The sequence below is a fragment of the Macaca nemestrina genome, chromosome 8 (genome assembly GCF_043159975.1).
Source record: "Macaca nemestrina isolate mMacNem1 chromosome 8, mMacNem.hap1, whole genome shotgun sequence".
Classification (NCBI taxonomy): Eukaryota; Metazoa; Chordata; class Mammalia; order Primates; family Cercopithecidae; genus Macaca; species Macaca nemestrina.
In genome coordinates, this window is record NC_092132.1 from 53,982,740 (window position 1) to 53,998,895 (window position 16,156).

Consider the following 16,156-nt stretch of genomic DNA (forward strand, 5'->3'; position numbering starts at 1 on the left):
AAATAATAGACACTGGGAACTCCAAAAGTAGAGAGGATAGAAGATGAGGAGAAAGTTGAAAAACTACCTACTGGGTACTATTTTCACTATTTGGGTGATAGATTCACTAGAAGCCATACCCTAGTATTAATCAATACACCAACGTAATAAAAACCTGCACATGTCTCCCCTGAATCTACAATAAAATAAAAATTATTTAAAGTAAATTTTAAAAATGGATTCATAATTGAATTCCCCTTATTAAGAAAAAGAGAAGTTAAAAAATCCAGTTTTCACCCTGAATTTTCAGCATCGACCTATTTCTTCAAACTTGTGATCTAATAACAGAAAAATGTAATGCTACTTCATTCTTTTAAAACTCATGTTATTTCTTTAGCTCCATGCTAAAAAGAATATAGTTATTTTGAAGCACATGTTTAAGGTAATAGATGTCATTCCATTAGTAACACTTTTTAAAAATCTAACACATTTGTAACTGAATTTCCAAAAATTCAAAATAAAAAGTAATACAACTAGATATTTGTCAAAGACTTCCAATAAAAATCACTTTTATTTCCACCTACTTAGAAGAAATTGGCTAAGCAAATATTGCATGATACAAAAAAATAAGAGATTTTTGTAAAACCTTTTATATTAACTAAAAGTCACAATTATGAATAATTTAACTACACTGAGGCTTTAATCTTAGTAAATATCAAATTAAAAGATAAATATACAAATTTGTTTCAACTCTTTTGTTATCATTTTGTTATAATATCACAACACTTCTCATTCATATTTTTTTGTATATCTTTTAATTTTCTCTGTACTGAGACAACAGTCACATCAATTCATCAGTTTGCAATGAAAGATAATTAAACTTCTAGAGAACATTGACCTGGTAATTTAATAAGCATCCACCATCAAAATATTTGTTCTTGTCACCTGATTTTGCAGGAAAATCTGAACATGTAATAGCTTTAAATTGCTGGTTTGTTTTGGGTGGAGATCCAAAATGTATTCAAAGATATATTTCATGATAAATCCTCATCCATATTAAAACTACACTAATGCCATGAATTTCAATTTGTGGGTCAAACATTTAAGTAAATGAAAAGAAGAAGGAGAGGAAAGAGGAGAGAAAAGGAAAAGAGGTGGGAGAGGAGGAAGAAGAAGGAGAGGGAAAAGGAGAGAGGAGGGAAGAAGAAAGAAAAAAGGAGGAGATTGAAGAGAGAATAGGGAAGAGGAAGAAGTAAAGAGAAAAAGGAAGAAAAGAATGAAGAGAGAAAGAGGAGATGGAGAAAATAGAAAAAAAGGAGGAAAAAGGAAGACAGAGGAGGAAGAGAAAGAAGAGTAGAAGTGAAGGGGAGAGGGAGAAGACAGGAGAGGAGGAGGGAGAAAGAAAGAGAAGGGAGAAGGAGCCAAATGGCTAAATCTATTTTCTGCAGATAAAAGTATTAGTGCTTATTTGGTAACATAAGCTTCAGCTAAAGCCAGTAGAAGGGAGGAGGAGAGTAGAGGGAAGAGGAAAATTAGGAGAAAAGAGGAAGAAGAACAGAGGAGGGAGGCAGATGAGGAGAAGGGGAAGATTTTATTCTCTGGTCTATATTCAAGTCAAACACTTAGATTTTCTTTTTCCTTAAAGCTAACTCACCATTGCAGTTGCCATTGGATAGGGAATTGAGCAACGTGTTTTGTTCACACTAAAATAAAAACAAACATTAAGAAGAAAAATGTCATAAAATTTTACTTCTGTCTGAAGAAAATCACATCATTCTTTTATTTAGAAAGAATAACAAAAAAACTAGTCTCCAAAATTTTTTTTCACTAGCATTCTTTTCAGAATAATGTATAAAACAAACTTTGAAATAATAAAATGATAATTAATTCTAAATATATAGCAATTCAGTAAATAATTTATGTTATCAGTAAGACTGTCTTCTTCAGAATATTTCCTGCAAGACTAAGTTTGTTTTGATTTTGGATTAGAAATTAAACATTTGCACATTTTTAAAGTAGCATATTCAATCAGAAATCATCTTTATTAACATTGCATTTTAAGAGGGAGAACCACTGATCATATATATTACCACTACATGAAAATGCTGGATTAAAAAACAAACAAAAAAACAGCTCTATATCCTACAGTTAATCTTGTCTGACAATAATTGATGCCTCTAACGAGATCATGTGCTATCTACTTCACAAATAATGTACTATTGCTATTTTTGTTAATCATGATGATAGCAGTTGATATATCTTCAGTCCTCACTGTATGCCAAGGACTTCACACTAATTATTTAATCCTCAGAAAAATTGTATGAAGTGACAAATTTTATTTTTTATATAAGAGAGTCAAAGATTAAAAAGGTTAAATAACTTCACCAAAGTCACAAAGCTAGTAAGAGCACGGGTTAGAACCAAAGTTCATGCCCTTCCAATTCCAAGCCTCTTGTTCCCAACCACTACATTACACTGCTTCTCTTACAAGATGAGTTTTTATCTTAAAGGCTGACTAGAGAACCTCTGTTTTCTCTTCTTTATAGCCACAGCTTATGTATTTTAAGCCTGACTCACAGTTATCAGCTATACAATTTCCATCAGGTTATTTTATCTCTCTCGATTTCTACCTCCCTTTTTATGTAACATTCAGGTAATGCCACTTACATCTCAGGGCTGGTGATGATTAAGTTAGCCTGACTAAAGGGACTGGCCCCTGAGAGATATTCAGTGAACTTGAGTTTCCTTTCCCTTGTCTTAAAAATACCTCATCTGAAATCTCCCGTGGAAAAGAACTTCAAAATAATTTATGTAGATATTCGACCGTTAAGGTGGTGGATCATAACTCCATGCTTCTTAAGTGTGGGCTGCACACAGTGACTTTCTTCCGGAGAGCACAGAATAAAGAGAAGGGAGTCACTTTACAGTGGAGAAACCTGGCAAACACTCCCTTATCCAGGTGATCAAGGTAGAATAAACATGTTGATAAATCATGTTGATTGTAGGTACCCTTGATACAGTGTGATGAGAAGGGCACTTTACCTCTATAGTTTTCCTCCCAAAAGGGGCCCACGCTTAGAAAGGTCTCCAATCTGGTTTAATGATATTCTGTCACCATCTTGAAATTCTTAATAATTGTTGAACAGGGGACCTCACATTTTCATTTTGCACTGGGCCCCTGTAAATTACGTATCTGATCCTGTATATAAGGCTTCTATGGTACAAATTAGGGTAAGGCCCAAAGGCAGAAGTGTGAAGCTGTAAGGGACAAGAATATGGTTCAGGACAGCTCCTAAGACATCAGAAATGGGAGGGTCAAGATCTTCTATGTACCTAAAACACTGGGAATAAGTAGCTCAAGGACACAAGAAAAAAAAGGAATCCTTGTGCTCTAGAAGAGTCAAGGAAAGTTTCACGGAGACAGTAGTCAACCAAACGAATAATGCTAACTAAGATGTTACAGTGTTGAGTAGGCCAAGCACTATTCTAAATGCTTTGCCTTCATTGACTCATTTAATCATCTCAATTACATGTGAGAAAACTGAAGAACAAAGATTCAACAACTCAAATTTCCACAGGTAGTAAGTGGCATACCCAGGCAGCTTGGCCTCAAAATCCACACTCCTAACATTACAGAGGGCTTAAGGATTCAAATGATAATAGATAGCTTATTTATATTAAATCATATTGATGCAGATTTGATTCAGTATCTCTGTTAATTGACAGTATAAATGGAGATAAAGAATTCTGGAATTTTATAATAATATTATTAAAATGATTGCAACAGTTTATGCATCTCTGAAGTCATTTATCATATTCCATCACGTTTAGAGTTAGTTCTAATGCCTTTTTTTGGTTTAAAAAAAAGATCCTTTTGGCCGGGTGCGATGGCTCACACCTGTAATCCCAGCACTTGGTAGGCCGAGGCGGGCGGATCATGAAGTCAGGAGATTGAGACCATCCTGGCTAACACCATGAAACCCCGTCTGTACTAAAAATACAAAAAAACTAGCCGGGCCTGCTGGCGGGTGCCTGTAGTCCCAGCTACTCAGGAGGCTGAGGCAGGAGAATGGCGTGAACCCGGGAGGCGGAGCTTGCAGTGAGCGGAGATGGCGCCACTGAACTCAGCCCGGGCGACAGAGCAAGACTCTGTCTCAAAAAAAAAAAAAAAAAAAAAGAAAAGAAAAAAAATCCTTTGGAGGTTGGTTAAGAGTACCATTAAATTAGATCATTTGTCTTATTTATTCTTTTCAGTGCTATAGTACCTGCGACTCATGTCCATTAAATATATGCTGAATAAATGAATGAATGAACAAGAGAGTGATTACCTAAAAATCAACTAAAAGAATCAAATAATCGTAGGTTTTGCTAAAAGGAGAGGTCTCGAAATACTTGTGTGATGGATTATTACTTACTTGATACACGTTTTATTGTCATGATATAAGGTTACATGTAGTATGACATTCTAATGAAACCACTGATCCTACCTTGCTGATATCATCAAGTGGTTGATTACAGGCATTTTCCTTTTGGATTATGTTCATTAAATCAGTATAAAATTTTTTTGCATTCAGGAAAACAAGCGGGTTGTTTATTGAGATAATTTTCACCTGCTGCAGGGTTTCCTTTTAGAGGAGAAAAAGAAACAGATTTAGAACTCTGAATTAAATAATAGAGAATTATAGCCAACAAACAATCAGGTCTAAATGTCACTCAGTTTTATGAGCAATCTCTCAATTAACATTTTGATTACTAAAATGTATTTAGAGGCCTTAATGTACTATCACACTTCCTTAGGGGAAATACATATTTCCTGGTTACTAAGAAACATTAATAATGGCAAGATAAGTTGGCAGCATTTCAGAAAGTGGCCCTTATTCCTCCTAGCTGGTTTTTTCTGGAGGCAGTAGCCTAGACTATCCAAAGAGTTCAAGGAAGTCCTATCCTTTCAAAAGTATTTATTTTATTCAATCTATCAATTAAAAATTAATTTACTTAACCATCAGTATTTTTTTTTTTTAATGAAAATGTGTCCTAACGGGTCAACCATCAGTCATTTACCTCATAATGACATAGCTTTCCTTCAGCTGAAATACTTTACAAGTGATGAATATTTGTAATTTGAAGACAGAGACCTACAGGTAGTAGTAGGAATATAACTTCACTTTGGGCAGGCCTAGGGACTGGATTGCCGGGATGTGGTGAGCGATGCAGAAAGGAAGAAGGAAAAGTTTTGACACAAAAGGTGTCTGCTTTGCCCATTTTCCCATCACTTGGTGATGTGCAACTAAAACAGTCTTCTCTATGACCTTTGGGGCAAGTGTCTGATCTAGAAATGGAGAGGAGGGTAAATTCTACAAAATGACAACTCTTTATCAACTAAGTAAGCAATACTCTTTCAGGCTTTACTTCCATAGAAGAGGAGATGCAAAGAATAGCGATGCATACAGACAGAGGACAGAAGTATGAAAGAAAGAAAATATTAAGTATGTTAATTTGGACAATTCATTTAACTTCTCTCAGTTCCCTCATTTCCAAAAATGGGACAAATGTTTAAACTAGAAAATCTCAAAAAGCTCCTATAGTTACAAAACTGATTGAACTTTGCAAAGTGAGGATATTTGCAACAAATAACTCAAGAAAACAAACTGACCTTAAGTTGTCAAACTAATGTTCGGACAAGAGTAAACCTCTTAGAAACAAAAAATAAAAATTAACTCTTAGGCCTGTCATATTAGTCACCCCAAAGCACCAAAGCTTAGCCTGATCCTCTAATCACACTACATCAAACTTGTCCAAGCCGTGGCCCGTGAGCCACATGCCGCCTAGGATGGCTTTGAATGCAGCCCAACACAAATTCATAAACTTTCTTAAAACATTATGAGACTTTTTTTTCCAATTTTTGTTTAGCTCATCAACTGTCATTAGTGTTAATGTATTTTATGTGTGGCCCAAGACAATTCTTCTTCTAGTGTGGCCCAGGGAAGCCAAAAGATTGGACAACCCTGCACTACGTGATTGTGCCAGTGTGCTGCTTTAAGTTAATATGAAAAAAATGTATTTGTTAAAGAATAGAGATTCAAATTGTTCTAGAAAAGAAATTATCAGTGGGGTTAAATTCACTGAGTGGGAAGAGATCTCTCAAATCACAAAGGGTCATTTCACATGAAGAAGAGGTGGAAGAGTGCATAAATGGAAAAGATAAATGACAGATTATTTTAATTTAGTGAAAATTCCACCTGAGAACTTACATTCAACTCTTGCTTTATCTTAGTTTTGTCCCTCTTATTTTTTATAAAAAACATTGAGAAATTAGAGAGATGTAATATTATAATAAAATTTAAATCTCCATGTGAAACAGTTATTATTCAGGTCAGTGACTAGACTGAAATCAATCAAGACTTAAAGATGTGGAGAAATTTCTAGCATTTTCATCTTCCTGCAAATCCCCTCATTCACTTCTCTACATGTTTAGCCCAAGAAGAAGTTAAGGATTAGACAATTTATTAAACAGTGATTTTTAAGCTGAAAATAGTCAAATCCAAAGCCAAATTCAGTCTCAAAGCTAAGGAGGTCAGGGCTAATACATGTGTACTTGTGGTGTGGATACACAGGGGACTTCAGGGGCCCAAAAGTCAGTCTGGGGCTTTGCACAAACACTAAATTCCCATGGAAAAATTAAGGAAAGAAACAAAAGGCAAAGTTGGTGGAAAACTTGAGCCTAGAACACCCTGGAAGGCCCTGAACCCAAATAGCTCTCTGTGAAACAAATCTTTCCATAGTATTAAAAACATAAGCCATTCCCTTGGGTGCTGCAGAGGGTTCCTGATGCTACTTCCTATTTCCAGTCTATTTGGAAATACCCTGACACTGGTCCTTCTGGTGGGAGGCCAGTTTACTCTATCCTTAGGGGAATTATGAGATACTGAAACAAGTGTATGTGAAAAATAAAGGGAAAAAGGTTAGTCAAACATTAACAAAGCAGGTTCAAAATGAGGGCAATTTTTTTTTAATTGGCAAAAATATTTCAAGTCAACATTTTCCCCCTCACTTTAAACTGTTATAGTCATCCTTTAGAACAACAAACTAGAATTCAGACATAATCAATTGGCTTTCCTAAGCATGAGCAGAGCAAGACTGTTTATACAAGTTGTGTCCTTAAAAAGGTTCCCACTGTGTAAGAAACCAACTCTATTGGCATTCTGTAGCCATTGGACTGAATTACCCTCTGCTAACACACAGTTGACTGAGTTAAAAAAAAAAAAAAAAAAAAAGCAATACCATGAACCAAATTTGCTTCATTCCCTTTCCTATTTCTATCTTTCTCCATGACTTAATTCAGAATAGACTATCAGTTTAGTTTGATTACTTTATGCAACTCAGTAATGGAAAAGAGGTGTCCAAATGCCTGAATCAATCTTGACCATGATTCTACAGTGAACTGTGGTTCTAGGAACCATGCTACACTTTTATCTGAATGCTGGATCCAAAGAGATTTTCTTTTGTTCTATTGATTTGTTGCATGTCGTTTGCCACATATATTGTGATCACATATGTACCATTCGAAGTTTATAATAATTAAAAACAATTATATTTTTAACTATCATAATTTATCTAATTTTTGTGATATCTTAAAATTATCTCACCCACAAAATGATTAACAATTGCATAAAGGAAAAGTAAAACTAAACTTACACTGTCCATTTCTGTCTTCACTTTAAATTCCATTTCTTTCATGTTTTTTATACTTAGAGTCATTGCTCTAAAATTAAAGCAGATAGAAAACAAAACAAGTCATTTCCTAACCATTATATAAACAATGAAGAAACCAAAAGTAGTCATTTAATAACTAGAATGTGTCTGAAATGATTTATATTCTATAACCCATTTGTTCATAAGAGGACATTGGTAAATCTCTATATCTCTAGGATATTTGGGGATAGAGGTTAACAACAGAGGCATATAAACAGAGTCCCATCTCTCCAAGCTACTACATGTAGATTAGTAAAGAAGAATTATAAAAGAGAAAAGGCAAGAGAGTATGCAGCATTGATAAAATACTGTTTTAATGAAAAGCAAGAAAAGAAAGAATCAATGGCAAGATAGGACTGGATAATATTGAATCTGAATATATAAATTCTATAAAGAAAGACTCTATAGAGATAAAACAACATTTTTTAGAATACATTATGTCACAAATAACTTTAAGGGAAAGATGGATGTGAAGTAAATAGAAACATTATTCCCAGATGAATACTTTGTAAAGCAGAAAAAGCATTGGTCAGACTAGGGAAATGATTTATAAATTTTCAGTAAAATGACAAAAAGAGAGTGTGTTTCTCAATAAGTTATCTAGAAAATAGATGAATCTGACTTCTGAAAAATAAAATGTTCTGAAGTTATTTAATTATATTGTGAAATGATTTGTGATCATTAGCTACTAACTATCTTCACTTAATTTAAAGAAATCTCTCTATAATGCAGTATAAGGCTAAGGGGTTTATTTATTTTAAAAGAGTTTATATATTCTATTTTATAATGTTGATAAGCTATTTATCTTCATTAAGATCAACATTGTTAAATATCATATGCAGATAAAACATTTTCTTATCTGTTTGTCCCTAGTTCTCTGACAGCAAGAAAAACATGAGATTGTAGTACTATATGTTACACAGAAATAAAAGTAACTAGCAAGTATCATATGGCAAGTAACCATGTATTTTGCTGCTGTGTCCGAATAAACAGAGCATTTAGATAGGGTCCTACCTTGGGAAGCGTCCTATCACTATAGCTATGGTACAAACAACACCAAACAGCAGTCCCACATTGGCAGCAAAGCATATTGTAAATACATATGTACTGACCCATATGCCCTGAAAGAGAAACAAGAAACAGAAGTTGTGAATCCTTTGGAATTCACTTCTTTCTCATGATTGCTAAGTTCTTCACAATTGTATTCTTAACACTCTTGTGACCAGATCTCTCAGCAAGAAGATACTACTTAACAAGTGGTAAATAGAAGTTCAGAAATACAGAAACAAATCCTGCTCCATCAGACTCTCAGCAGCAGAGGTGGGGAAAAGTTTCTTCTTTTATTTCCAGACACTGCCAACCCTTAGTTCAATCCCCAACAAACACTATATTTAAGATCTGTAAATAGTTGGTTGATGTGTATGGTTCAAAAGCATGCCATGATTTCCCTCTGCTTTCTCATTTAATGTAATATTATTACAAGCAATTGTGTACAGATTTTTGGTCATTCTCAACAATATTTTGTCTTTTAGGACTGCCATAAAAATAACTAATGTCATTTATTAATACATAAGGCTCAGGAAGCCTAATTTTAAAATGACTGAGTCAAACAATGCTGCCAATGCCACTTTTAGATCAATCACTATAGAGATCATTATAATTTTATTTGTAAGGGGCCATTCAGTATGAAAGCTAAAATATCAGGGCCAACTTGGTTTTTGGGAACATTTCCAAAGATTACATGAAACTAATTCTCTTTTAGTTGGAATACCAAAGTTATTGCTGTTTTGTTCACCACTTAAAATTATAATTTGCAAAAAGATATTGTATTATAGTTGGAATTTCTAAGCTTAGTGCTGAAAAATTATATTTAAAAGCAAAATAATTTGTGAAATACAGGTTATATTTTCTTAACACTAAATCCTGCATTTATCAAACAGTAAACAAACAATGTTTTTAACCTCTGTCTTTTCCTCCCAAAACTTGCGGCACTTTGCCTCTGACTGCAATTCTAAATTTGTTTATTTCTGTCCCAATAGCTATATTATCACTTTACTTTAAAACATCTTTGAAAACATATTTTAATTCCATACACAAATGAGGAAGTTAGAAGCGTTTCTGTATTCTAAAAATAGCAGAATCTTGGGGAGGGAAGGAGTGTAAATGTTTTTCAGACAAGTCTGAAATAAATATTTCTAAAGGGCTCTTTTTTGTTGCTGTTTTTGAAATGCTTCTCCTTTGTCTGGATTATTTATCTACACTAAGTTTGAGTGATTCTTAACAGGTTTTTTTGAAAAGCCGAGCCCTTGGAAGCAAATGGAGGGAATTTTATCCATAAAATTCCTTTTGATGTAGGACAAACATACATTCTGGAGTAAAAGAGAAAATACAATTTAAATGAATGTCATGTTAAGATCCATCATCTACAAATGTAATGCTAGGTTATTACTTATTATGCATTCCCAGCTGAGATGGTTTTTCTTTATTCAGGTGAACACACAGCCATTTGAGTCTTCTGTTTATATATAGAGTGTTTTTTTCTTCCTGGTGTATTATGCTATACTTAATCATATACAAAACAAGGCTGCAAGTTTTTGACCATTATTTTAGCTTCCCATGATGACTCTGAGTTTCACTCATTCTCAAATGCTAACTGAATCTGCCCAAGTGTGGCAGAATAATACCTCACCAAAAGCTTTATAAGTCTAATTCCTCTGGGCCATCCTCACACGATTCAATATGGCATAGGGAACTAAGGATCCTGGTCCCTGCCACTTAAAAAACCATAGAGCCTGGAGGCCAGAATTCATCAGAGCAACCAGAAATTTTGGTACCATCTGGTTCTATTTTTAAAGCATATTTACTCTCCCACAACATCATCTATTATAAGTTGGGCTTTCCAAATGCTTACTTATTTCCTGGGGCTACCTTTATAGCTTTGAAAAAATATCAAATGGAAATTAATAACATAGACCAATAAATAGTTCCATTAGTTAGAATAAATCCCAATAGCATTCTGTAATAATTCCTGTTAAAGACTCAAATGCTAGTTGTCACAGTTATCAAGAATTAGTTGACTCTTGGGCCCCTATTTTTTATTTTTGTTATGTGTTCCTACTTGCTGTCTTCCCTATTTGGCACTCACAGTCCCCAAACACAAACTAACCCCAGTGTTGACCTTCAGTAGGGGACACAATCCTTTGTCTTTGTAGAAAATACATCGGCATAAAGCACAGTTTAACAGCTACTAAATTACCTCACTTCCCCCTAGCCTAACTATTCTACTATCTGTTTTTGTGGCAGATCCCTATTATTAAATTTTTACAGATCTGAATTCTGTATCCAATGTTCAGCTATTCAAACTCAGTTCTGAGCCAATGAGTCTCCATTTGGACACCTATTTTCCCATTACTTCAAAGAGGGTTTTGACTAACAACTCAAAATAGCATCAATATTAAACTGTTAGGCCTATTGTGGGGAGGGGGGAGGGGGGAGCGATAGCATTAGGAGATATACTTAATGTAAATGACGAGTTAATGGGTGCAGCACACTAACATGGCACATGGGTACATATGTAACAAACCTGCACATTGTGCACATGTACCCTAGAACTTAAAGCATAATAAAAAATGTAAAGAGGTGAAACAGTTTCTAATTTTCCATGTGATGACTATGTACATGATATTTTAAACTTTAAACCTTCAAATTAGTTTACACACACACACACACACACACACACACATATCTTGGATAATTTTACTTCCATGATATTCTAGGCATAGTCCATCTATTTAGTAATCTAGACATTATACATATTGGGTATATAGCCTATATCCTCAAAAGTCTGTGCAATATTCATACTTTGAATGCTGTGCCCAATAGTCCAATAATCCTTTGAATGCTATGCCCAATAACCCAATAATCCATGGCTTTTCACTGTTGAATCCCTTGGCAACTAAGAGATACCTATTCACTCCAACCACAGAAGGCTATTTTCAAGCTAAACCCAATGTCCCACTGAATCATCATGCACCTGCTATATCCACCTCACCTTTCTCACACCGTATCTTTGCCCGCACCCTATTGCCTACTTACTCCAAGTATTTAACTATCACATCTAAGTAAGAGACTACAAATTCTAAGCTCTTAAACAATTTTTAGCTATCAAACACCTTCAAACTTAACATGTCCAAATGCGAACTCATTAACTTCACCCCAGAATCTGTCCTTCCTCCAATGTTCTCCTTCAGTTATAACACTAATATCCTTCAATACACTCTAATCAGAAGGTATGGAATCATATTTTACTTTTCCTCCTCTTTAATCTACCTGTCCAATCATTTCACAAGTTCTATAAATTGTTAAGAAAAAATATCTCAAGTCATATCCTTTTCTCAAATTATTAATGATGCTTTAGTTCACACTGTTCCTTTCGTCAACTCTTTTGACAGTGTCCTACATAACTCTCTGCTTTTGTTATCTGCGTTGTAAACCACCTGCCATACTGTTGCTAGAATTAATGTTCTAAGTATAGATTTGGATATCAGATTTAGAGAGTATATTAAAGGCATTTTAACTCAACCCTCCTCTGTTAAAATCCACCTAAAACAATATAAAATGTGAATACAGAAGGGAAAAAATCAGCATCAATGAAGCCAGAACATGGTCAAAACTTCTAACTACAAAATACGATATAGACTTGCCAAATACTGTGAAATTTGGGTGATAATCAAGGAGGACACTCGAAGCCAACAAACTTATCCTCAGAGCTCAATCAAGTATAGATTTTTGCTTAAATGCCAGAATCCTGAAAATTCTGTACAATAATCTGGTAAGAGCTTTTAGGGGCAACAGCTTCTAAGTTCTAAGGTCAAAGATGGGCTACCAGAGAAAAATGAAATGTACCCATAGAGATTTATTTGATACCAGAGGACTGCAGAGTGAAAGGCCATTTGTATCACTTACAATCTGACTTCCTAAGTAAAGGTGACTGCAGGAAGTAAAACAAGATGAAGAATGGAGAGATGACAACAGCGTGAGATCACCAGTGAACCTGTGATTTCTGAGGCTTTGCTTCAATGATCTAAATCAGAACTGCGCGCTGCTCTACCTCATTTCCAACCTCCTGCTCTCCCTATGTTGTTTTCCAGCAAATAGGTCCCCTAAAAAATGCATTACAATTCTAAATAAATCATCAAGGGCCCTATTCATGGAAATGAGGAAAATAAAGAAAGAAAATAATGAATAAGAGGCAAAAGATAGATTCGGATATGTAATAGGCAATATAATCTCAGGAAAAAAACCTTAAATATAAAAATTCAAAGAAGGAATGATCAATGAAAAACAGAAAAACAGAAGGAGACAAAAAGCAGGCAGGCTAGAATAATACAGGAAAGAAAATGAATGAAAATAAAAGCCATGTTTAAAATTAAGAAGTAAGATAATCACAACTAGAAATACATAATCGGAGATATGTGACTAGTCCAAAGAAATCACTTACACAGAAAAACAAAATAATCCTGGGAAAATATTTAGATATGAAGGAAAACAAAGTAAAAACAAATAGAAAATTCACTGAAAATACAGCAGAATACATAGATTTGAAAAAATATTCAAAGATAAATTAGAAGAAAAATTTTGTAAATAATTCCTGATTATGAGATCAAAAGATTATGTCATGCTCAGAAATTTGAAACTGAGTGCTCAACCACAGTAATATTCTGATAATAGTACCAAACTTCATGAGTAAGAAGAAAGAACTTCATTGGGCATCCATGTAGAAAAACAAGCTTACTTATAATAACAACAAAAAAATTATGAGGGATAAAATCTACTTTATCCCTCAATGCCTAAAGATAATGTTAAGATTTAAAAAACCTGAGAGAAAGCATTTTACACTCAGTCAAAAACTTCTTTCTAGTATGAAAACAAGCAGATATTGTCACAATGAAATATCTCAAGGAATATAAAACACATGAGTTTGTGGAAAACTACTTGGTGACCTACAGAAAACAAAGAGATAAATAACTCGGGTAAGAGAATCTTTTTTTTTTTTTTTTTTAAAGACTAGAGGTAACCACTAAATGCATCTAAACAATAGAATTTTCTATATCCTATAACTCAGTGAATGATACCATCTTCCTCCACTGGTGTTCCTAAATAGAAACTCAGAAGTCTTTCCAACTGATCCACATTATATAATGAACTGGTGGTGAGGACTAACAAATACAATCTCTTTGATATTTTCCTTCTGATTTTTTCTTGTACTTCATGGTCTCAGCCTTGGTCTAGGCCTTCCTCATTTATATGCCCGAAGGTCTAAAGCAGTGCTCCAATTTCTGTATACTTCACCAGTTTGATCCGTCTTCCTCAAACTACTCAAGTGACCTTTCTAATACATACATTTTATTCTTATTTCACCTTTCAGTGCTGTCTCACTGCCTTCATAAAGAAATCAAATCATATTTGTAAGACATGAGTTGCCTTTCCCAATCCAACCCATTCTTAACTTTTCCAGCATCATCTGTCACTACTTCCATCCTCACATTATATGTTCTACCCATGCCAAATACCATAGGGTATTCAAGTAGCTTGTTGAGTAAGTTTGCATCTTCTCATTTCTTTGTTTCTATGAGCCACCTAACATATATCACCTTTAAAAGGTCACGGTTAATTTTGGCCTCTTGTTCTGCCTACAAAATACTGTTCCTTCAAGTCTCAGTTCATATTTCAGCTCTTCTGTGACAGTCTTTCATGTTAATCAGTCCAAATTAAATGTTCCTGCCTCTATTTTCCCCAAAACTAAGCTCCTACTTTTCCCTCCAGGTCATGTTGTATCCTGTCTTGCATAATAAATTAGTGTTTCTGTGTCTACTTCCTCCACAAATAACTGTCTGGAGAGACTGGACAGTTCTTTTTTCATCTGCACATTCCTCATGGTGCCCAGCATTGTACTTTGGTAGGAGCTCAGTAATACTGAGCCCCAGGAGGAATATTATGAAAGTAGGCACCAGCATAAATAATATCCCAAAATTTCTCAGAGAAAATGATCTGAAGAAGAGAAAATGTGTATTTCATATTAATAATTATATTTCAATATGGTGACTGTCATAGTAAAGCTAAACAGAGGGTACTTATGAAGTACATCTCCCATATTGGAGAGGGAGAGTATTCTGGATTGCTCTTGCATAGATAGGTTTCTCTAGAATCCGTGGGCTATTTATGTTAGTAGAAATCATACTTTATCATGGTTCAGTATATTTTAATCTGTTTCAAGCATGGTCCTCTTAATGTAACCCATTTAAAAGGCAATTCATGACACCTTTCGTATTTAGAATGAAAGTGGTCACCATTAAGAGGTTCACCCTATATGCACGCAGCATGCATTCTTAGTGATTAATGATAGTTTTTCATACAGGTTATAAATTGTCACATTTCTATTAGTGTCTATTTCCCTGGTAAGTCTTACTTCCAAAATTAATTCATATTGTAAATTAGGCATCCCAAATTCACTGAAATTATTAGCATTTCTTTAAAAGTTCTCAAACTACACATTCATCAAAATTTGACCAAACTCTATTTCTGTTTCATATATATTTCAATGCTTTTATTAAGATTTTGGAAAAAATAAATGGTAGTTTGTAAAGTGTACAAGTCTCAAATGGCTAAATCTATCTGCTGCAAATAAAATTATTAGTGTGTATTTGGTAACATAAGTTTAAGCAGAAAAGGGATAGTTTTAGGTCAAATTTCTACTTACCCAATCGATTTTATCCACATTCCAATATTTTTTTAAATCTCGGAACTGTATTAGCATTCCCTTCAGTCCCACAACAATAATGCTTGCAAGGACACACTAGAAATAAAATGTAAGTTGAAGATGAAGCAACATAAAAATTGCAACGTAAATTTAGAAGGGCCAAGGTATTTTATTGTTTTGTTTTTAAAGTACTTAATAGAGAAAAGCAATCACCAATTAGAAGACAAAAGCAATGTTTGTTTTGTTTAAAACTAACCTATTACTCTACTTTAAGAAAATAATATATTTTCTAGAAATTCATAAGGTAATATTTGTATAATTCTAAACAATAAGAACAAAAAGAAAATAAGTAAACTGTAAGGGTGAATGTCATGAAGCTCAATGCCCTCTTAACTATACATATTCATGGTCATTTGTTTGAAATATATTTGTTGCATGAAATTAAATATGTACATCATATATTTTCTTATAATTGCCTTAAATGTCAATTATCTGACTTCACCTGAAGATATTTATAACTCTCTTGAAAAGCAAACTTGATTATTGGAAGATCCTCCCATGGAAATGGTTTATTCTCACTACACACGTGAAAAATTAGAATAACAAAGGATGGAGACTGGCTCTCATAAGCCCAGTGTTTTGCATTCCTTTGGTGCCTCAGCCTTA

General features: G+C 34.1%; 1 protein-coding gene across 3 annotated transcripts in view; it reads right to left on the reverse strand.

Annotated features, from left to right (window-relative positions):
• Positions 1–16,156, reverse strand: part of LOC105497269 (solute carrier family 26 member 7) — a 143,737-nt gene that overhangs the window by 26,240 nt on the left and 101,341 nt on the right. For all 3 annotated transcript variants that reach the window (XM_024797730.2, XM_011768276.3, XM_011768275.3), the window contains exons 11-15: positions 15,491–15,586; positions 8,746–8,852; positions 7,675–7,741; positions 4,467–4,604; positions 1,634–1,682 (exon numbers count right to left, since the gene is read on the reverse strand). In XM_024797730.2, the coding sequence (XP_024653498.2) occupies positions 1,634–1,682; positions 4,467–4,604; positions 7,675–7,741; positions 8,746–8,852; positions 15,491–15,586 (457 nt within the window). The remainder of the gene's footprint in view (positions 1–1,633; positions 1,683–4,466; positions 4,605–7,674; positions 7,742–8,745; positions 8,853–15,490; positions 15,587–16,156) is intronic.